Source organism: Periophthalmus magnuspinnatus, chromosome 20, assembly GCF_009829125.3.
Source record: "Periophthalmus magnuspinnatus isolate fPerMag1 chromosome 20, fPerMag1.2.pri, whole genome shotgun sequence".
Taxonomy (NCBI): domain Eukaryota; kingdom Metazoa; phylum Chordata; class Actinopteri; order Gobiiformes; family Gobiidae; genus Periophthalmus; species Periophthalmus magnuspinnatus.
This window is the reverse complement of record NC_047145.1, coordinates 21761246-21784518: the sequence shown is the minus strand read 5'-3', so window position 1 is coordinate 21784518 and position 23273 is coordinate 21761246. Positions and strand designations below refer to the sequence as shown.

Genomic DNA, 23273 nt, shown 5'->3' with positions numbered 1-23273 from the left:
GTTTAATGATCTGAGATAAACATTTATCATCACAGCTGCTCCTGTTTTTATGTTTTAAATGAACTTTTGTATTTGAACAGAACGTCCATGAAGAAGAGACTGGGGGCTTCAGTGTAGAAATAAAAATAAACTAAATAAAATAAATCTGTGCCATTCAAGTAAACTTTTCACACTGTTTTCAATTTGATGTTTTAAAATGATTCAGATTTATGTTTTACGTTTGTGTTTTGCAGATTATAACAGCAGTGACCAGAAGACGGCCTGCAGACGACACGAGCTCTACGTCAGCTTCAGGGAACTGGGATGGCAGGTACGACACGTTAAAGCTCTTCTTTCAAACACAAAACACTCTGTTCCACCTTGTGATGTCATCGTGTGGTGATACAGGAAGTGCTCCACTGTGTTTTTAAACTCCACACTCCTTCATTTCTAGAATCATTTGGATCATTTCAGCCTCTGGAATTGTCACTTATCTCGACTGAACTAAAGGTAAAAGGAGCTGTTAACGTGAAAACTACCACTTCATGACATCACAAGGTGGAACAGAGCGTTTTGAGCTTTGGAACAACATTATAACACGACTTAAACCTCACAAGAGTCAGGTTTGTGTGATATAAAACTTTTAAAACAGTTTGAAAATGTTTTGATATGAGCATCATTCATATAAAGCTCCACTATGTCACTTTTCTGACGGAGGTTCTGCCGCCTGCTTGTCTCCACGGAGCTGTTTTGCCAAGGATATGTCGCAAAATAGCATTAAACTTACCTATCGCCATGGAGATGAGCAGGTGAGGTACAAGTCAAGGCACAGGTCAGATCTGTGGAGAAGAGATTTTTGAGCAATAAACATAAAATCTAAATAAATAAATAAATAAATGGGAGTTAGGTAAATTTAAAACATACTGTGTAACATTCCAGGAACAAAAAAAAATCTCCATGGAGACAAGAGGGTGGCAGACACTGAACCAGAAAAGTTACACAGTCCAGCTTTAAATGAGCCGTGTGCATTTGAAGAAATAAAAAAGGAGGAAAAAGTGGAAAAAAAACGAATTCATATTTTAATTCTGCCCAATGACAAATGTAGAACAAACATTTACAAAAAGGACATTTCGAAATGATTTGAAATTCTACATCAAATTAAATGATATTGTTTGGACTAATCACAAAAATAAAGGAAAAAACAGCAGTTGAAGTCATAACTGAGAGCGTCTGACACAGCTGCAGTGCCCTCTAGAGGCCGGGAGGCAGCAGGAGCACAGAACACGGCCAGACCTCAGACTGGAGCCAAGACCGAACGATCAGACTGAAGCACTTTGAGGATTAAACGTGCGGGGAATTTGTCAAAGCGAAACGAACGGCGCGGGAATGACGAGGAAGGAAGGAAAGAGGAGAGAAGGATTGTTTCCTTGAGTGATTCCACAGACGAAAGACTTTGAGCAGGGATCTGTCCTGGGACGTGGGGTCAAACTAAATTTGTCTACAACAGCTAAAATAATAAACTCAGCGAGCTCACAATAGTAGCACTTTTCTCGCTTTAAAAAAACAAGATGGAGTGAGTAGTTTAAGGGTCTACGGTGGCTCTAAAGGGACAAAAAAGCTAATTTCTGTCAATCTGGTTTAAATTGTGCTTAAATTTCGTGTTGGACGGTCCGCCACCCGCCTGTCTTCATGGTTTGCCTGGAATATCCCAAACTATGGCAACTCACTGCATGTATCTCCATGGAGACAACCAGGACAAGTTACAGGTCACGTCTGTGGAGAGGCGACCCCCCACAGCAAGAATGGTTTAGATTTTCTTTGCGTTATAAACACCTTTAATGGAATAAATAAGATGGATAAGTGTAATTTTGTTCTATCCTTCCATTTATTAAAAAATAGTAGCTCACCTGGTACGATTCATGTTGTGGAGAGGTGACGGTGGCTCAGTTGGTAGAGCGTTTGTCCACTGATCTGTCTTATCTTGTTGTCCAGAAATAAAAATATAATGCAGACTTGTTCACAGACATTTAATCTTGCACAATTATCTTTTTAAATAGATTTATGTGCAGTACAAAAGTTCACACATTGTCACTTTTGGCTGTTTTCTCAGGACTGGATCATTGCTCCTGAAGGCTACGCGGCGAACTACTGCGACGGCGAGTGTTCGTTCCCTCTAAACGCCCACATGAACGCCACCAACCACGCCATCGTCCAGACTTTGGTACGACTTTAGTATAAATACTTCAAAACAGACAAGATTTCACCAAGTCGGACCAGAAGTCAGTTATGCTTTAGTGGAAATGCTCAGTTTTCTTGATGATCTATGAGGCCTAACCCCTAATCCCTAACCCATGTGTCAAAGTCAAGGCCCACGGGCTAAATGTGGCCCTCCACATCATTTTATGTGGCCCTCGACAGGGTAAATTAAAAGGTACGGTGGTCTTAAAATGTTATTTTATCAGGAGATACGCAGTTACACAGACATATTTTTTACATCTTTGCAAATGCATATGCAATATTTGTAACTTGAAGAAGTAATAAATACACAAACAGTTAATTAACAATTTTAAAAAGTATTTACATTTATTTTACATCTAGCCCTTTGACAGCAGCCATTTTGCTGATGTGGCCCTTGGTGAAATTGTGTTTGACACGCCTGCTCTGACCCTAATCCAAAGCTATACCCTAATCTAACCCAACCCTAACCACTAACCCTAACCTAACCTTAACCCTACCCATAGCCTAACCCCTAACCCTAGCCATTCCTTAACCTAACCCAACTCTGGCCATACCCTAATCCAACCCTAACCCCAGACGTACCCTAACCCAGGGGCGTCAAACTCATTTTCACCGACTGTCGCGAGATGTGACTGTCGCAGTCACATCTGGCCATCAGGGGCCAGATGTGACTGCGACAGTGTAAATGTCACTAAATGTAACAGAATATCATGTAAAATAAATGTAATTACTTTTTAACTTGTTAAATAACGGTTTCTGTGATAAACTGACATTTTTAAAAGTGTGTATCTGGTCGGGACACACCTCCTCACAGACCTTCAGCTCTGCTTCAAATTTGGCCTTTTACAGCCTTTTAATTATTGGACAATTTATTGTTTTTCTTGAAGACTAACATTTTCATACTTAGCTCTGTGTTTGGTGTCAAAATGTCGACGTAGATTGTACCGACCTCGCCTCATAACACAAAAAACATAGATTTTTCTCCTCAAAGCACAAACTTGGATTCACCTTTCTTCCTTCCATGCCAACAATTCTTCATGTACATTTTGTGATTATTATTTGCAAATATTTCTCAGTGTCACTTGTTGGGAAAATCTCATTAGTTTATTGTCAGTGCACACATTAAAGCAGCATAGACTTATTTTAAAATGTAAGTCATGCCTTTTAATTTATCTTCTCGTGGGCCATATAAAATGATATGGCGGGCCGCATTTGGCCCCCGGGCCTTGAGTTTGACACGTGCCCTGACCCCTAACCACAGCCATACCCTAACCTATCCGCTAACCCAACCCTAACCCTAACCCTTTACCCAACCGTAACCCCTAACCTCTGACCTCTGACCGACTTGTTTTTTTGTTTTCATTTTTCTTAGGTGCATCTGATGAATCCTGAAAACGTCCCAAAGCCGTGCTGCGCTCCCACCAAACTCCACGCCATCTCCGTGCTCTACTTCGACGACAACTCCAACGTCATCCTGAAGAAATACAAGAACATGGTAGTGCGGGCGTGCGGCTGCCACTGATACCCCCGAAAACGCTACGAAATCTCAACGTTATTTTGTTCAAGGGCTGCAAAACAACCTCAACGTTACGGAAAATAAAAAACATATGAGAAATAAACGGTTGGAAAGAATTTATAGAAGAGACTTTGGACAACCTCTTGAGCGGTTTTGTGTATTATGTGTCAATGGAGAGACTATGAACTAAGGATGAAGAACTTTCTCACCACTTGGGCCAAAACGCCGCTCCAAGTCCACGTTTCACATTACAACAACACAACGGGCTCGCAATTTTTGAACAATATCACCGGTTTTGACACATTTCAATCCGTCCTACGCGATAAACCCATTGCCTTCAAGTATTTTCATCACAACTCAAATTTGCCTTCCAGAAATACAGAATATAGACTCAACCAAAGTGACCGCAGTCTATTTCAGTGCCGTGCTGCTCCAAATATCTCCTCCGTGTCAATATTTGCAGGCCACGACGGACCGAGCCGCCTCTACGTGAATCATGTTGTGGGTGAAGTGATGTTTTCCTCCAAAGACGTCCAGAATACGGCCTTATCCCCCGGACACACCGCAAAGGCCCATTTCCATGTAACTGCACTCGCAAAGTTAACAAACGCTTCCACTCTGACAACCCATCAAGAGAGCGTGGAAAAACATTTAGCCAGTCAAAAACAGTTGGCTGAGGGGCAGCTGTGCCAGTCTTCTGAAATTAGCCCTCTGCTTTTTCAGCCCAAAGGTAAAATTATATCGAGTTTTTGTGTGCAGTGGCAACATCTTTCCACTCGCACTTGTAACTGTGAGCTTTGAACAACACGGACTCTTTACGGGACCTTATTTTATGTACAAGTAGTAAGTACCTAATGTGCCTAACCAACATCAAATATACCTCTGGTAAGCTGCTGTCTGTGTGACCATGTTTAAGACTGTAAATACATTCTCTGCTTATTTATTGCACCTTTATATAAATGTATCACATTCCTTATTACCAGGCAGATGCAAGAACAAAATGAGAATTATTTTTGGAAAAAAGTTTTATTATGAAATCTCATGTTACAACTTGCCATTAAACACTTTTTTTTGTACAAAATGCATGGGCGATGAAAGCCCACGGCGTATAAAGAAAATACTTTGTCACTGGAGATCCTTAGACCATGTGCTACCCATAAAGAACATACTGAAAATAATGTTTGTGTTGTGTCTGAAAGTGCCTCATGATGTGTTCATGTGACTGTACCAGGCGGGCGTGAGCTTAAAACACTATTAGCATTACTAATCTGAAGTTTTGAAAGAACCACTGTCAGTTTTGGTTCAGTCAAAACAGAAACGCCATACTTCTGAAGGGATTAGACCTACTTTTGGACGATTTAAAAGGTCCTATATTACACAAAATGGACTCTTGTGAGATTTGAGCCATGTTATAATGGTGTTTCCTCCTCAAAAACAGACCTGGAGTTGTGTTTTGTTTCATTCGCACATGTTTCAGTAACGATTTATTATTAGTCTGTCTACATCTCCAAAGGTCAAAACGCTCTGGTCCACCTTGTGATGTCAGATAGACAATTAATTCAAATGATTTCAGTGAAGTCGTATTGAGTTTAAGCACTTCCTGTATTTCCACATGACATCACAAGGTGGAACACAACTCCACGTCTGTTTGTGACGAGGAAACGACATAACGTAGATCAGAAAACAGCGTAACACGGTCTCTAAGATAATTTTAAGGACTTTTGTGGTAGTAATCCACCAACCGCACATGGTCCAGGAGTGAGCGCTCGTGTGTGGAGATGTGATGGAGTCTGATCGGTATCACAGTTACACTTCATAAGAGACTAAAGACATAAAAATAAAATAAAAAACAAAGACAAGACAAAGGGTTGATATGTAAAAAGCTCTCCATCCCACCTCCTGGGCCACCACGCCGATCCCTGAGAGTTAAGTTTCACAATGGAGAGAAGTACCTTAACCTTCAACTTAACGCTCAATGACAAGTTCTACAATCTCTGAAATGACAATACATTTTTAAACCCAGATCCCATCGGTAAAACTAATCTTTAAAACGGCATCAGGGTCATAGAATTTGATCAGAAACAAAAGAGACATGTTTTTTCCCGCTACAAAACGTCCTGATTGCTTCACATACCCACCTGAAAACACAACCAAACCACCATTTTGAAACTTCAAAAACACGCGCGCCCCCAGTGAAAAACATTCAGTATCCAAGAATAAGACAGCCGGTGTGACGCTGACCGGGAATCCCGAGAGGAAAAAGATCGGATTTGGCCGAAGCGGGACGAAGGTGGACGTCCCTTTGGCCCGATGTGCAGTTCGATTGAGCAAAGTGGTAGAAAGTGAGTGGCAAAGTGGGTTCGATTACAGCTCGTCCCGGGCCTGCTTCATTACAAAGTTGTGGAGGCTCTCGAGGTCGCGGCCGCCGTTGTGCTCCTCGCCCTGGACCCCGCCCCGGAACATGAATAAGGTGGGGTATCCTCTTATCTGCACCGAAAGAGGAACAAGAATCGGTTTATAGTCAAGAATTAGATTAGCTTTCAAACATAGACTGTATAAAGAAGTCGACTAAGTGAGTATCATAGCAACCAAAGAGCCAATCCGGAGAGAGGCTGGTGGGCACTTAGCAACGCTGTCAATCAAACCTGTTGCTAACGCTACCGGGAGCAACCTCGGGGAAAGAAAGCGCCTGATTTGTCTGTTATTAATGTTCATATCTTGATTTATGGACAAAATAGTGAAATAAAAACCCCAGGATCATGTAGAGGGTTAATACGAACATTTAAGACCAAAACGACGAGTCTGACAGCAGCAGGTACAGAAAGAGGGGCCACAGTTTTTCAATAGAAAGTGAATTGGAGCTGGTCAAGTACATAGTTACCAACTCTAAATTAATGAACAAATGTATTAAAGGTGAGGTTGAGGCTATTTCTTCTTATGACTTGCTCTGTGCACAGCTCTACCTCACTGTTAGCGTCACCACTTCCTGTCCAGTTTTATCTCTATAAAAAGGTTTTTGTGGAGTCATGCTAAAATGAATAAATATTTAAAGATCATGGACATGGAGCTGTGGGTGGATGTTACTGATGTTAAACACTGCACAAGTAAAATAAATACTTAACTAGACACACAAGAGAGATGTTTGTGTCTCAATGCTAACACAAATTTTGAGGAAAAATAAACTTTAAAAACTCCAGAAACTGAAGTATTCTACATTTAAAATAATTGCACAGTCTTTATTTTAATACATTTGAATGTTAATAGGTTGTTTATTTTATGTTTTCTGATTTTAATAAAAGTGACCGTTAGCTTTGAGACGCAGTGAGCTAGCTAGCGTGCTACTGTGCACAGAGCCTGTTAAGTCTTTGTTTAGTGCTTTTCTCAGGCTAATTAAAGTGTAGTTATGATAAAGTGTTACCTAAATAGTAGATTGTGATTTTTTTTTAAATAATTTTGAAATAATTTTAAAATCGTAAGTGTTTATTTTATTACAAAGTGGATTTTTTTCCTTTTTTTTTAAGCAAGAAATCATTATAATCTCAACATCCCACCCCAAACGTTTATGCTAACACGTGACAGGTGCTAGCGCGTGATGTGCTTTTTAATCTAGAAAATGAATTTGTTTAAAGTTTCAGTTTGGATTTTGTGATCAAGGCCGTATTAAAAACTAAAAGGGCATTTTTGGGAAGTGCACAATGTGGAAGTGAAAAACACCTGCAGCTTTCTGTATTAAAAACATGGCATTTCGGGTGGAAACTGCAGCTCGACTCATGACAGTGACGGAGCGTTGGTTAAACTGTGACTAAAGCCAAAGGATGAACTTTGGCAAATGTCAATATACGTTTTAACCGCGACTAATGGGATTAATGATTCACCTCTGGCTGTAAAACACACGTAAACAAACTAATACTAAAACGACTTAAGCCCGTTTGTTTTGGGACACTCCTAAAAGATAAAAGTTTGCTTTATACAACAATGAAGTTGAATCGTTGCCATAGAGACCAGAGAAAGATCAAAACGTGTTTACGATGATCGATTTGGTTTTGAATTAAAATTTGGGGAGATTTTTAACGACACATACACCACATGAATGCATTACTGTATATTACAAGTATTTTAAATTGTTTTATTTGTAATTATGTTTCTATAGAACTGCTATGACTCAGATTTTAAGCAAAAGCATCAGAAAAATTTATAGATTTATTTTAAAGTGACAAAAGGGATTTACGGATTCTGCTTAGCCTCTTTGTAATTTTTTATTTTTATTTTAATCATGTGGGATATAAATATACAGTGTGTCCATGAAGTTTAACAATTTTAAAGTTTAATTACAAAAGCAACTGATGAGATATATTAATTAGATTAGTTCTGTTGTTCTCAGTGATTATAAAACTTTTTAATCACGCTGCATTTTTGTATTTCAGACGTCCTGTTGATTAAAGAGGCGTCGTTTTGAGTGAACTCGTAAGAACCTCTCAGTGTGTGTCGTGGGTTTTATGGGGCCGTGTTAAAGACGTCGTATCGAGCAAAGACATGGGACGTTACTGAACTAAAGTAAAAGATACAGACGCGATCGCAAACATAGATGAGACTCTGCTGCGGCGAAACACGGCGAGAAATCCAGTCCCGTCCTGATGGAGCAAATATAGAGGTGGATTAAATGAGGTAAAAACGCTGGAAAACACTGAGTACAATAGAACAAGGACACATTTTTGGGTTTTCTAGGCCACAATACACATTTTTTTTGTCCTTTTGTCGACATATGAGGTCATTAAACTGTCACTTAAAGGCGACAGAAGAGTTTAACACTTTAAAGTTTAGATTCAAGATGGACTTTGGCTCAAACAGGTGCAGAAAAACATGTGCGTTTAACACTTTAAATGAGACGCACTGTTCCTAGAGTTTCTCATTTTGTTTTTACTCAGGACAAACGTTGCTGTGTTCAGGTTCTTAATAAATAGTTTCTGCAAATTATTATTCAAATGTGACTTTATTTTGTTCTAAAAAATCATTAAAAAGTAGAACGAATGTCCTCATAATGTAAAAAGATAATATTTCTACACTCATCAGGTCAAATCAGCCCAAATGACAAAGAGAAATTAAAAAAAGCCTGACGTTTAAGATGCTCGGGTCTCAGGAGGTTAAGATTTCTTCATGGACACTCTGTACTTGCGTCCTAAATCGTACGGAACACAAACGTATACTTACAGAGTACTTGTTACAGACTGTGCGCTCCACCGTGCAGTCCACTTTGGCGATTTTGACGTCAGTGAGTCCCGGAAAGTCCTTCTTGGAGAGGTCCTCCCAAGTCGGAGCCAGGTTCTTACAGTGGCCACACCTACACGACACAATGACATCATATTATCCCACTCAGAGCCTGGGTAAATACATGTCAAACTATGTAAATATCTTTCTCGCATGCAACAAGTTCCTAAGAGCAGTTGAGCAAAGAGCTGCACTATGGCGTTTTTATGCTATTAAACGGATTAGAACTGACCATGGAGCGTAGAATTTGACGAAGGTGAGGCCTTTGGCTACGGTCTCGTCAAAGTTGCCTTCTGTTAGGACCAATACTTTGGACTGTAGGAAAATAAAGAGATTAGAAAACATACACGGGACATTCATGATAATAATAACACGTATAAACAGTGTTAGGAAGTAACTAAAAGTACCGAAAATACACATTTCCAGTAACTGCATTCGGTGGTTTTCAGAATCAGGTGGAACGTAACGAAGTAAAAGTAGTAAAGTACTATATTTAAGTTAAACAGACAAAGTATAGAGAAGTAGAAAGTACAAAGTAAAAGTATTTTCATTACAGTTTTATTAGAGATGGGACGATTATCATGGCCAAAATAATTAACGATTATGTCACGATGATGATTAAAAATGTTGTGGATTTGAATAATTTGGACTTTTAACAGATGAGCAGGGCCGTCGACTGAAATTTTGGGGGCCCAGGGCAATAAGCCTCACATGGCCCCCCTGTAATACAAATTAATTAGAAGATGATCCAATTCTGGGCCCCCTAAGACCCTGGGGCCCCGAACAACAGACTCATTTCTCCCCCCCCTTTGACTCTCCCTGTGGATAAGTCATTTTTTTCTGCACATTTGTTGCCGATTATTAAGATATAAATGTCCCACGAACGATTATTGTCGACCCTTTTTATCGCGATAAATTATTGTCTCGTTCCTAAATTCGACTAAACAAAACCAGCTAGAAAAATAATAATAAAATAATGATTCAGCCGTTTCTTTTGAACAAAATTCAGCTCAAACCTTTATCAAAATCACTCCATTTGAAGCTTTTTAAGACTCAAAATCTGCACGAAATACTTGTTTAAAAATGCACTTAAAGAGTAAAAGTACAAGTACTTTTACTCAAGTAGATTTTTTCATGCGATACTTTTATTAGAGTACTTTTTGCGCCGGTATCTGTACTTTTACTTAACAAAAACTGGAGTACTTCTTCCACCACTGTTCAGAATACAGTTACTTTCCTAAAATCTGCAGTATTTGATCACACAATTTTAGGTTCAAACTGCAGCGTTTTAATGAGAAAAATGCAAAACTCTAAGGGCACAGGTGGCAGTAAGTTCAAAACAAAAGGGGAAACTAAAGCCATTTTTAATCCTACACAATAATTTAAATGCAACTCAATATAAAAGTATTCCAAATATTCAGAATACAGTACTCCGATTGGTCCATGTATCATTTTAAAGCTGTACTCTGTGTTCTGTCCCATCTCTGAGCATAAACTGTTCACTTACCTCTTCCTCTTTGGGCGGCTCTTCTGTGGGGATCTCGTTGGCGCTCGGCTCCTCTGGCTTCGGTTCGTCTTTGGCGAGGACGGTCTTCAGCTGATTGTCCACGAAGTCTTTAAAAGAGTCGAGGTCCCTCTTCCCTCTGTACTGCTCTGTCTAAACGAGCAAATATATTTATTAAACTGTTATTACACCAACACAGGACAGATGAACACGTGTTAAGTCTTTCACACCTTCTCTCCGTTGTAGAAGAAGAGTAACGTGGGATATCCCCGGACGCCGTTTTCAGAGCAAACTTCATAATGTTGTGTACAGTCGACCTGCAAACAGGAAACGGACGGAAGTGTTTAAATACGACAGTAAAGGAAGTCATGAATTTGAATATTAAAAACAACTAATGAGTTACTGCGGATCCTCCATTTCCCTCACCTGACCCCATGACCCCAGGGACAAGGGTCAGGGGTCACCATGAGCCCCCACCCTGTTCTGGACAAGCCCACCTATGTCCCTTAGTCTTGAGTGGGACCAGGGCCAACAGGTTTGAACTTTATCTGCAAATGGATCCAGTTTAAAAGCCCCCGGGTTAAGGGGCCCCGGGTTAGGTCCTCCTATTTAGGTCCCCAATTTATGACCCCCGGTTTAAAGGCCCCCAGTTTAGGTCCTCGGTTTAAGGCCCTCAAGTTTAAGGCCCCCGGTGTAAGGCCTGCGATTTAAAACCCCCAGTTTAGGTCCCCCAGTTTGAGGCCCTCAGTTTAAGGCCCTCAGTTTAAGGCCCTCAGTTTAAGGCCCTCAGTTTAAGGCCCCCGGTTTAAGGCCCCAGTTTAAGGCCCCAGTTTAAGGCCCCTGGTTTAGCGGCCCCTAGTTTAGAGCCCCCGATTTAGGTCCCCAATTTAAGGCCCCTGGTTAAAGTCCCCGGGTTAAGGCCCCTGGTTTAAGTTCTCAGTTTAAGGCCCCTGCTTTAATGGCCCCTGCTTTAATGGCCCCTGGTTTAACGGCCCCTGGTTTAACGGCCCCTGGTTTAAAGGCCCCAGTTTAAGTCCAGGTCCAGCCATGTGCTTGTTTTATTGGTTATTGTTTAACCGATAAAACAATATAGTAACTGATATTGGTTAATCTGTCATTGACCGGTGCCTGTTTCACTGTTGGATTTAACCAACAGGAAGTTCATAAATCCATGACCTCGTCGGGCCCCAAGAGGCGACGGCTGCTGTGATTTTGGGCCTGACAGAAACAAACTGAATCTCTATTGTGCGTCTCTGGGGCCTGAGGATTTGAACAAAGTTTCTCAATTTGACTGTTTCAGTTTCAGTCTATTCAAATGACACCAGTCTGTAAAAACGTGTGTGTGACAAACCGACCTTTCCTATTTTGACATCATCCGAGTGCTCGTAGGTGCCGGCGAGCTGCTCCCACGTCGGAGCCATGGCTTTACAGTGACCGCACCAAGGAGCGAAGAACTTTACAAAATGTGCACCTGCAGAAGAACGGAGCCGTTTAAAGGTTTTATATCACACAAAACTGACTCTTATGAGCTTTAAACCGTGTTCCAACGCTGTTTCCTCCTCAAAAACAGACCTGGAGTTGTGTTTTGTTTCATTCTCCAAAGCTCATGACATCACAAGGTGGAACAGAGCGTTTTGAAGTGGTAGTTTCCAAGTGAACAGCTCCTTTTACCTTTAGTTCAGTCAAGATAAGTGGCAATTCCAGAGGCTGAAATGATCCAAATGATTCTAGAAATGAAGGTGTGTGGAGTTTAAAAACACAGTGGAGCACTTCCTGTATCACCACATGATGACATCACAAAGTGGAACGGAGCGTTTTCAGTTTGAGAGAAGAACTCAGCCTAAATATGCAGGTTTATTTGTGTTAAACGTGTGTGAATGAAACAAAAAAACACAACTCTGTGATGAGGAAACAACATTAGAACAGTATTAAAATCATATTACAATGACTTTTTTCAACATATTTGCAATTTCTTGTGATCTTTTTGGGAGACCTGAAAGAAAAACCCTTCCTAATGCAAACTTTTTTTTTTACAAATACTTGCATCCATCCCAAGCCTGAAGAAAAAAGTAGTTAAAGGGCTCACATTACACTATTTTTTGACCTGTTATAATACCGTTTCCTGAAGTTGTGGAGAAAACGCTCCGTTCCACCTTGTGATGTCATCAAGTGGTGATACAGGAAGTGCTCCACTGTGTTTTTAAACTCCACACACCTTCATTTCTAGAATCAATTGGATCATTTCATCCCTGGAATTGCCATTTATCTCGACTGAACTAAAGGTAAAAGGAGCTGTTCACTTTGAAAACTACCACTTGATGACATCACAAGGTGGAACAGAGCGTTTTGAGCTTTGGAAATGTAACAGACTAATAATAAATGGTTACTAAATGAACCAAAACACAACTCCAGGTCTGGTTTTGAGGAGGAAACAGCATTAGAACATGGATTAATGCTCAAAAAAGTCCAGTTTTGTGTAATACGGGACCTTTAAGACCTCATTGAACTTCAAAAACTCTCCAATTATTTTGATTATTTCCATTTACAACATTACAACATTAGTGAAAAAGTAAAATAAAACATACAGCCCTTATGTGGACGTTACATAAAACAAATGGAGTTGGAGCGCTGTTGCCAAGATGTGAAGGTGGGACTTATAAACACCATTTTAAACATACGTGTGTCATTTCCTGCCGTCCTTCAGCCCCAAACAAGCCATTTCTTTTTCCATTAAAAAGCAAAACACTTCAGATCGCAGAGTCATACACGTGGGCGGACAATTATCACGACTCACATTTGTTTTTCGCAGTAAAGTCAAAGTTAAAGTCGTTTCCTTCTCGTTGACCCTCTTGAAGTTGTTTTTTGGAGTGATTCACGTTTTAGTAATATTTTCGAGACGCCATTTTGCCGATAAATCCCCGTTTTCACCTCCACTGGTCCACGCCCACCAGTTTCACAGCTGTCCACAGGGGGCGCCGACAGCTCCCATTGGACGCCGCGGTTTTCTAACGCAGAATTCAGCGGATTCTTTCCTTTGTTAAGTCGTTTTAGATGAATATTGTGATTTAAAATGTATAAATTATGACAGAATTATCCATGAGTGTCACAGATGAGAACCATAGAGACACAACAGCACAATAAGACTTTGTTTAAACAGTTTTTTCTGGATTTTAAAGTAGGTTTACTGCATTTTCCCAAACCTTTTTCATAGTTTTTCCAGGGGTGCGACTTACACTCAGATGTGATGTTTTTTTTTCTTTATTATTATGCATTTTTTTGGCAGGTGCGTCTTATACTTTACTGTACTATATTTAAGTAAACTCTTTAGGTATCTTTACTTTACTTCAGTACATTTTACAGTGGATACTTTTTACTTTTACTTCACTACATCTGAGAGCAGTATCTGTACTTTCTACACTACATTTTTGAACTGAAAAAGTAAAAGTATTTATTTTTATTGTGTGAGACCTGCTGAAAAGTCTGAGGGTTTATTTTTAACATGTTCATAATTTGAAAAAATAAATAAATATACAAATAAAAACATGGAAAAATTATTGATTCAGTCGTTTCTGTTGAACAAAATTCAGCTCAAATCTTGAACAAAATCACCACATTTGAACTTGTGAAATACTTTTACTTTTTACTCTTTAAGCACATTTTTAAACAGGTACTTTAATACTTTTACTTAAATAAAAGTATCACATGAAAAAATCCAGTTGAGTATTCTTTGCTCTGGTTTATATATTTTTACTTAACAAAATGGAGTACTTCTTCTACCACTGAACGAAAACCAACAAACAATTTTAAAAAACGTTGCGTGGAGTGACTCAGGACGGCAGAAGTTCACATGAGACTTGATAAAAAACACATAAAGCCAAATATATTTAACTTTATCTGACAGATTTCTTGCTGGAACTGAGACAAACACACGTATGAAAGAAAAGACTGACCCGACACGGTGGACGGTTTCTGGGTTTGGGGCGTCCCGTGTTCACAGGGGAACAAACGGGTTCATTTCACCGTCATTTTAAACAGATTCGATAATGACATTTAAAGGCAGAGTGCGTCTTTGACACTCGGACGCTCCCTCGCCCCGTTTGTTCTCCTGGTTTGTGGCGTTTCCTTTGTGTAAAATCAGAGAACTGAGGCGTTTCACTCGTCAAACCAGCACCAGCTTATGTGGTTTTAAAATTCGTTTCAGTTTCAGTCGTAACAGGGACATTATTTCTCATATTTGCGGCTCCGTAACGACATGACGGGGACGTGAAATACTCAAGGTCTTTACTTTTTTGCATAGTTTATCTGGAATTCAAATTTAATAATCAAAATATATGTAAATTATGAAGTTAAACAGAACACGGTTCACATTTGCCTATAGTTGCAAAACGGGTTTATTCATAGGCTTTCACTGCATGTTCAAAGGCGCCATTTTGAGTACTTTTCACCATTTAAATATATTTTGTTCTGAATGGCTGTGGCGAGGCAGATACTTTTATTTTTATCACTTTACGTACGGTGATTATGGTAAAAAACAGTAACTGAAATCCAAAGGTGGAAGAAGTACTCAATTTTGTTAAGTAAAAGTACAGATCCCGGAGCAAAAAATACTCAAGGAAAGAGTAAAAAGTGAAAAATATCACATAAAACACGCAAGTATTAAAATACCCATTTAAAAATGTACTTAAAGAGCAAAAAGTAAAAGTATTTCGTGTAGATTTTGAGTCTTATAAAGCTTCAAATGTGGTGATTTTGATACAGATTTGAGCTGATTTTTTTCAATAGAAACAAGAGAATTAATATTTCTTTCCAGCTGTTTATATTTGTATAATTTTGGGCAGCACTTTAAAATAAGGTCCAGGACTTACTAGGTACTTACGGTGGTACTTAGTAGATACTTGACTGGTAATTGCAATGGTAGTTGTTGTGGTAATTTTGCTTTATACTGATAGTTACTAGTACTTTGGCTGGGACTTATACAGTATAACTAATTCTGATACTTTGTGGTACGTAAAGCAGTACTTCTAGTGGTACTTACACTAATAGTTATTGATACTAGTACTGGTACTTACAGTAATATGTTGTATTAAGTGAGAGGTTAATTATAGTGTTAGTTACAGTGACATCTGTTAAATCAGGAGTGTCCAGACTTTTCTCGTTAAGAGCCACATATAAAACATAAAACAAAGCTCAGGGTCGATTTAAAGCCATAAACTGGTCACAAATACAGTGAATACTTCAAATCTGTGTATTACTACAAGTTAAACTGAACCACTAGACCTTTACTCACGCTTACATCCTCAATGGGACACATTAAATATTTGACATGGGCTTGTTAAAGTAGATTTTCAGAAATGTACAGTAAAAAGTACTGTTTAAGGTAATATGGGCCAAGAAAAATGGGTCTGAGGGCCGCATTTGGCCCCCGGACCCCAGTTTGGACGGGTCTGTGTTAAGGCGTATAGTGAAATTGTACAGTGGTGGTTTTATTGCAGCTAGAAAATAGATTTATTAAAGTATAAAATGTACAAATACGCTATAGTTAGACGTATGACGTACTGGCAAGAAAAAGTACCACAGTAACTACCACAGTAATTACCAGTTAAGTATCTACAAAGTACCACCATAAGTCCCGGGTCTTATTTTAAAGCGCTACCTATTTTTGTTTTGCTCAAATTATGAACGTGTTAAAAATAAACCCTCAGCCTTTTCCGCAGGTGTCAAACTATAATAAAAAATACTTTTACTTTTCAGTCCTGTTTAAAAATGTAGTGTAGTAGAAAGTACAGATACTGCTCTCAAATGTACTGAAGTAAAAGTAAAAATGATCCAGAACAGCACATTCTGTTCCGCCGCAGCTGAAATCAGGTTTTTCATGTTTTTTTGTGTGTGAAAAGTGACAAACAGTGTTACCTTTGGAGATGTGCGTTTTGAAGTGGTGAGCGCTGAGTTCGTACATGCCCTGTTTAGGCTCTGGGGCTTTGGGCGGCTCCTCTTCGCTCTCCGGCTCCTAAACGTGACACGGCACAGTGAGGTCACGCCGTCGGGACACGCGGGTCGCACCAGGAGAACACGTACGAACGATAAGACTCACCGAGGGCTCGTCCTGCAGCGTTTTGAGCATCCACGTCTCCAGGGACTGCAGGTCTCTGGGGCCTTGGTACTTCACAGGCTCCTGCTCCGGTTTGAACAGTTTGAGTCTGAAAAACAGGAAAAATACAGTTTAGGGGCTCGGTATTTAAGAGTAATGCATTTTATTTAAAAGCGCCTTTCAAAACAAGACACTGAACAAGACAAAAATCAGATAAAAACATACAAATACAATAAAACATGACAAAAAATGAACTATTTACTATGAGGACTGTTTCTTTGTGAAGCTGGGAGATTTAAGGTTTTTTTTTCTCAAATTATCTTTTTATTAAAGTTTTTTTTTTTAGCATAATTGATAAAGTAAAAAAAGTAAAATACTAAGAATAATAATGAAATCAATATACAAAGTACATGCAGAAATAAGGACATATAATTAATAATAAATATATATAAATAAATAAATGAATAAATACATGAATAAATAAAAAAGACAAAATAAATAAAATAATAAAAATGAATGAATTACAAATAAATGAATAAAATAAATACATATAAATACATTAATAAATATAAATTTAAAAGACAAAATAAATAATAAAAATGAATGAATTAAAAATAAATGAATAAAATAAATAAATAAATAAAAGGAGGGGGTGGATACATACTCTACACTTGCATATTCACCTGTTTGTCAAAGAAACTCCAGAAACACATCTCATGTCAAGTGAAAAATCTCCACTTTCCCTCCAAGTTCAAATTTAATTTTGACTTTAATTTAATGTGATAGGATAACATTTGAGCTGTGGAGGGGTTAATAAGGCACTTTTACAGATAATTATTGGTACATTCTGCTGTGTATTTGTCGCAGCTCATGTCTTTTAATGAATTTTAATTTTAAAATGGTTCACTGGGATTATTTTGCATCATTTTTGCAAAACTCTTAATCAGTGACATAAAGTAGTTTCAATATAATAATAATAATAATACATTTTATTTGAAAGCGCCTTTCAGGACACTCAAGGACACTGTACAAGACAAAGTTAAAAACACATATTTACAGATATAAAACAGATAAAACTGGATGATGGTGAGAGTGACTGATTATGTGGAGTAGGATTGTGTGAACAGTGGGTTTTGAGTCTGGATTTGAAAAGTGGAAGAGAGTCAACGTTGCGGAGGTCAGGAGGGAGAGAGTTCCAGAGGTGGGGAGCAGAGCAGCTGAAGGTGATGAGATGGACAGAGGGGACAGAGAGATGGAGAGAGGAAGAGGAGCGGAGGGAGCGAGAGGGAATGGAGATGTGGAGGAGGTGAGAGATGTGAGGTGGGGCCAGGTTATGGACAGCTAATATTACTGTTTATCGAGCTTAAAAATGTGGATTCGTGACCGGTCTTAGGGAATTTGCATTTTTTTCTTATAGTTTATGAGCACGTATCCTTAAATATTCAGAACTAGTAAAATACACAGTTATCCAATCAGCATCAAGTTACGGCAAGTGGCACAGGACAGTTTTTGGACATGGTTTTTGACATGTTTGTTAATGAACAGCTTTAACTTTGTAAATTTGAGCTTTTGAGTCTTTTCAGCAAACACTCACTCTGCAGTTTACCAAAAAATGTAGAAATTTATTTTAAAATATGGGGACAAGACAAACTTTCTCCCACTGAAAACAAAAAGAAAAACTTTAAAAAACGCTCTAGCTTTGTGATAAATGAATATTAAAGCTGCACTACGCCACTTCGCCTCATATTTTGTCTCCATCCGTCATTGCTTTACTTGGAATATTCCACAATATGATGATAAACTTCTTTAGCTCCATGGAGACAAGCATTTGGTAATATTTCGATATAAATCACTAAAGTAGACAATAAATGGTAATATTGAAACTAATTTATGTCACTGAAACAATAATCCAAGAGCAGATTTAAACCACAAAAACTATTATAAATCTACAATATTGTTAAAAATCATGAGTTGCAATAAATAAACAGCTAAATTAAACACTTTAGTCGTTAGTTTGAGTCTGTAACGAGTCTTAGAAGTTAATAATTCAAACTTTTATGGCTTAAATCTTAAAAAAATAACCACTAAAATTACAAAAAATTCACAAAGTAGAGCAAATAAAATCTACATATTATAAATACTGACACCAAAAATATTGTTCAAACTTATGACAGGCCTAACCACACCAAGGTGCAGCTCTGTGGAGAGGCGAGCGCACTTTCACAATGTATTTTAGTTTCCATAATAAAAAAGAATATACACACATGTCATAACTGAATAAAACCTCCAACCACAACCACAACAAACCCCCGTCACATGAGCGGAGCAGCGTTTCTGTCAATCATTATCATCGTCCTGTGTTGACGAAGCAGAAATCACTTTTTACTTGACTACTGTGAATCAGCACAAAAGTCGAATTACACCCAGTGCCACAGTGAACACACGGGTTACAGCGGACGGCGTGGACTTACGTGGGGTAGCCCCTGACGCCGTGTTCGTTGGAGCAGAACTTTGTATTCTGCACACAGTCGACTTTCACCACGTACGCCGGCGGCTCGTCCATGCCGTTGTACTTTTCTGCCAGCTCGTTCCAGGCGGGCTGGAGCCGTTTGCAGTGTCCACACCTGGAGAGAACAGATTAGACCCGTCAAAATGATCACTATTTATCGATTTATGGGAAAAGTTTGGGTCTGAGGTGTAGAAAGTCGATTATGAAGCACCGACTCATTATAGACGCAAACTAACCACCGGGACTGTTTATTTATTCTGTTATATTGCACATTTAGAACATGTTTTGATATAATTCTGCGTAACCGTTTTCAGTACAGTCGTCTCTCACTATATCACAGTTCACATTTCACGGTTTCGCTATTTCATGGATTTTTTAACATGTGTGACTCTGAAGTGCTGTACGTTTGCCATTTGTTTTCTCCCCGACAAAACCCACAATGTCGATGAAACGTTCTGCACCGACAAAGACGCCTACGAAGGTTTGAACTTTGTGTTTAAACGAGAGAGAAATGTGAGAAAATGTTAACGCCTGTGTGAGAAAAGTGTATAAAGTGTGTGGTGAGGGGTTTTACAGACAAAAACATAGAGAATAATTGTAAAAAAAATACAGCTGATACTTCGCGGGTTATTTTTAGAACGAGTGACCCTCTGTATTATCGTTTATATTTACTTCCGCGTGACAGGATTACATAGGATACAAAACAGAACGTGTTTATTTCATTAATTTTCCACCGTAACTTGCTTATAACTTTAATATTTATCTTATGAGGAAAAGTGCTGGTGAAGTGAAGTACGACATTTTGTTACTTAATTAAAAGTACAGATACAGAGGTAAAAAGTTACTCAAGTAAAAGTTAGTTTCAACTGAAAAAATCTACTTAAGTCACAGTATTAAGTTAAATTATTTCACACATTTGTTTTGTTAATTTGTTAAGTTTGTAAATGTAGTGATATAGATTTAACTTTTTTCATATTTTGGAATAAATGTCTTGAATAAATACACAAAATTCATAAGTACTCTGGTGGATGAAGTACTACAGTTTGTTAAAAGTACAGATGCAGGTATAGGTAAAAAGTTACTCAAGTAAAAGTATCACATGAAAAATCTACTTAAGTAAAAGTATTTAAGTACCTGTTTAAAAATGTAAAAAGTTAAAGTACTTACGTTTTGTTCATTTGTTAAAGTGTAAATGTAGTGATATAGATTCAAAATGAGACATATTTTGTTTAGAGTAACAATATGAATCAATTTCTAATTTTTCTTATGAATTATTTTTGTTTTTCTCCAAAGCCGAAGCTTGAACTCAAACTTTAGTCAGGATGTTTCCACAAAAATGGTAAAAAATAACCCCTCAAATCATATAAAAAGTACTTTTACTTTGCAGCCCAGTTCCAAAATGTAGTGGAGTAGAAAGTACAGATACTGCTCTCAATTGTACTGAAGTAAAAGTAAAAAGTAGCCACTGTAAACATGCACTTAAGTAAAGCACAGATCCCTGAAAAGTCTCCTTAAGTACACACTTTAATACTTTTACTTCACTTCATCTTTTACTGGCTGAAGGTGCCTGAGGTTCAGGTGTGACAATAATTAGTTTGTTAATATCATGTTGGCCAAACCTGCTCATACGTGTCATTACAAAGTGAAATAACCCGATTGTAAAAGTTATCAGTAAAGTAACGTCAGATCCGGCTCAGACTGTGCCACAAAAACAATTAGTACATTATCATTTGTCCCATTATGAGCACGTTTCCTTGGCCTGGCTCCAGCTCCCCTCTCCCTCCCTGCAGCCCATCCAAACGCATCCCGCTCTGTTTTAAACCTGCACACTGTCAGTTTTCATTGTAATATTTGTGTAAAGTTGTCAGAGACCCCTGAAGGGCACGGCCAAGGCTCAGTCTGCGTTTGCCACGTATGCGCAACTGCTCCACAAACTTCATTTTCCCAAAGAATCCGAGTTTTATCCACACGTCCCTGCAAAATGCGTCAACAAATCCAGATTATTCCTTAAGTAGTGAGCTGCTAGATTAGATTAAACTGCTTTGAGCGCGTTCTCGCATGTTTTAGCCTGCTAGCAGAGGAGCTAAGCAGTGGAGTTGATTGGATTGGATGGAGCAGTGGCGCACGGTGGCTAAAACGCCGGGTAGCTTCCAACTCATGACGCGCTGGATTAGACTCAAAAAAACAACAAAATACAACTCAAAACTGGCGCTATTTACACATTACAGCCTTGTTTGTAACTTTGTCTTGGCAGATGTGGTCGTTATGGAGGGATTTGGACTCACCACGGTGCGTAAAACATGACAAAATGCGGCGCGGTTGGCACAGCCTCGTTAAACATGTCCACAGTGTACGTGTGCGCGGCGTGTTCATCCTCCTCCACGTCCCCGTCACAAAACACGACACAAAACACTAAAGTGCACAGGATGAAGCTGAAGCGGAGAGCTGTGGGAGCCGGGGAGGCCATGGCGAGCTCTGTGCGGGATGACGCGCTTCCTGCCGGTGGGAAATGGAAGAGGACGGGAGGGTGAGCGGCAGAGTGAGCGGCAGAGTGAGCAGGAGGGTGGACAGAGGAGTGCACGCCTCTTTCCTGGACGTGCGTAAAGTGATAGAAGAGCTGGACCAGGCGCGCACGTCCACACACCTGCGGGTTTGCATAGAGCCGCTGGACACGTGTGCGTAAAGACTCCTCCTCGCGCGCTCTGACAGGTCCACACATGTGCCAGTCTTTGGACACATACGGAAGCCCGACTGGTGCAAGCTTTTAACGATTGAGAAAAGGTTTAAAGGCGTTTGGATGGAAATGGAGATGATTTGAGGAAATAGACTCACTAGAAATACTGATTAAAGCCAAGATTTGCAACAATTTCACATTTTGGAGACTAATATAATTTAATTTAATAGTTTAATCTGCAGAAGTGGAAGATAATGAATGAAAAGGTTCCATAGATTTATGTATTTGTAGTTTACTTAAGTACATTTTACTGTGATGTGTCTTGATTCTTAGTCATAAACATTTTTTTTAATTTACTTTATTTTTAATTTTATTTCATTGTATTATTATTTTATTTTTTCTTTATTATTATTCAAATTGTAATTTTTTTTTTCTTTTTATTGTGTTTTTACTTTCTCTTTCAAAACCCTCTTCCTTTATAAAATAGCATTTTTTTAAATAATTCTTTTGTCTGTTAGGCATGTTTTTATTATTATTATTATTATTATTATTATTATTATTATTATTATTATTATTATTATGTAGTTATTTATTTATATGTATATTTGTTATGTTTGTTATATTTCTTTTTATTCATACTTATTGTGTATTTATTTATTTTATTATATATATTTTTTTCTTCTTGGTATGTGCCATCAAAAGGGCATCTCGGGGAAAATAAGTGAGAGGTGTGGGTTTAAAAAGTGGAGAAAATGTAATCAAAATGTAACTTTTGCAACTGCAGATGAAATCAACACCTAATTCAAAAAATTCATCACAAAAACAATATTATGTGGGGCTCAAGTGGCAAAAGAAAGAAACAAAATGCCAAAAGACCAGGTGACTGTTTTTCTTTTACTGTGGCTCAAACCTGGACGACTGAGGGATTCCACAGACACCGGGAATAAATATGTGACTGAAACATGTGGAGTGTGTAAATGTGTGTGTGTGTGTGTGTTCAACATTATATAATGTTGAACAGTGTGAAAAATACATTGAATTGAATAAATACAAACCAAACAGTGCAACAAAAATAAAGCTGTTCTCATAAATTTGGTTTAAATTAGCTCTGTGCACATTAGCACCTGGCAACCTCACTGTTAGCGTCACTACTTCCTGTTAGCGTCACTACTTCCTGTTAGCGTCACTACTTCCTGTAAGCGTCACTACTTCCTGTCCAGTTTTATCCCTATGAGGGTTTTGCAGAGACGCTAACATGAATAAATATTTAAAGATGAAACAGTGGACAGGGAGCTGCGGGTGGGTTATAGGTCAGAGGTCAGTGGTTAGAGGGTTAGGGTCAGACGGTGGACAGGCAGCTGCAGGTGGGCGTCACTGACAACATGTTAAACACGACACAAATAAAATGAATACGAGACGACACAAGAGACATGTTTGTGTCTGAATGCTAACGCTAATGCTAATTTTGAGTCATGATAAACATTAAAACAACCAGGAAGT

At 38.6% G+C, this 23273-nt stretch overlaps 2 protein-coding genes across 2 annotated transcripts in view; one reads left to right on the top strand and one right to left on the bottom strand.

The window, feature by feature from the left end:
- bmp6 (bone morphogenetic protein 6) overlaps window positions 1-4911 on the top strand; it is a 105740-nt gene extending 100829 nt beyond the window's left edge. Inside the window, exons 5-7 of the mRNA XM_033985724.2 lie at window positions 234-310; window positions 2090-2200; window positions 3590-4911. Coding sequence (XP_033841615.1) covers window positions 234-310; window positions 2090-2200; window positions 3590-3739 — 338 coding nt within the window. The 3' untranslated portion in view covers window positions 3740-4911. The remainder of the gene's footprint in view (window positions 1-233; window positions 311-2089; window positions 2201-3589) is intronic.
- On the bottom strand, window positions 4741-21797 carry txndc5 (thioredoxin domain containing 5). The gene is made up of 10 exons (XM_033985725.2): window positions 21385-21797; window positions 19062-19214; window positions 16594-16699; window positions 16413-16509; window positions 11858-11973; window positions 10733-10819; window positions 10506-10655; window positions 9231-9313; window positions 8942-9071; window positions 4741-6220 (listed from the first exon to the last, which is right to left on the bottom strand). Exons 1-10 carry the CDS (start codon window positions 21564-21566, stop codon window positions 6098-6100), a joined length of 1227 nt encoding a protein of 408 aa, XP_033841616.1. The 5' UTR covers window positions 21567-21797; the 3' UTR covers window positions 4741-6097.
- Between the last annotated feature and the right edge of the window lie 1476 nt (window positions 21798-23273).

Bases quoted from the DNA above. Each gene is read 5' to 3' on its own strand.
- txndc5 (XM_033985725.2), bottom strand. From the start codon at position 21,566: ATGGCCTCCCCGGCTCCCACAGCTCTCCGCTTCAGCTTCATCCTGTGC. The intron at 16,700-19,061 runs GTAAGTCCACGC...CCTGTTTTTCAG, and splicing joins GGCGTCAGGGGCTACCCCAC to ACTCAAACTGTTCAAACCGG. The intron at 10,656-10,732 runs GTGTGAAAGACT...TTGCTCGTTTAG, and splicing joins TCTTCTACAACGGAGAGAAG to ACAGAGCAGTACAGAGGGAA.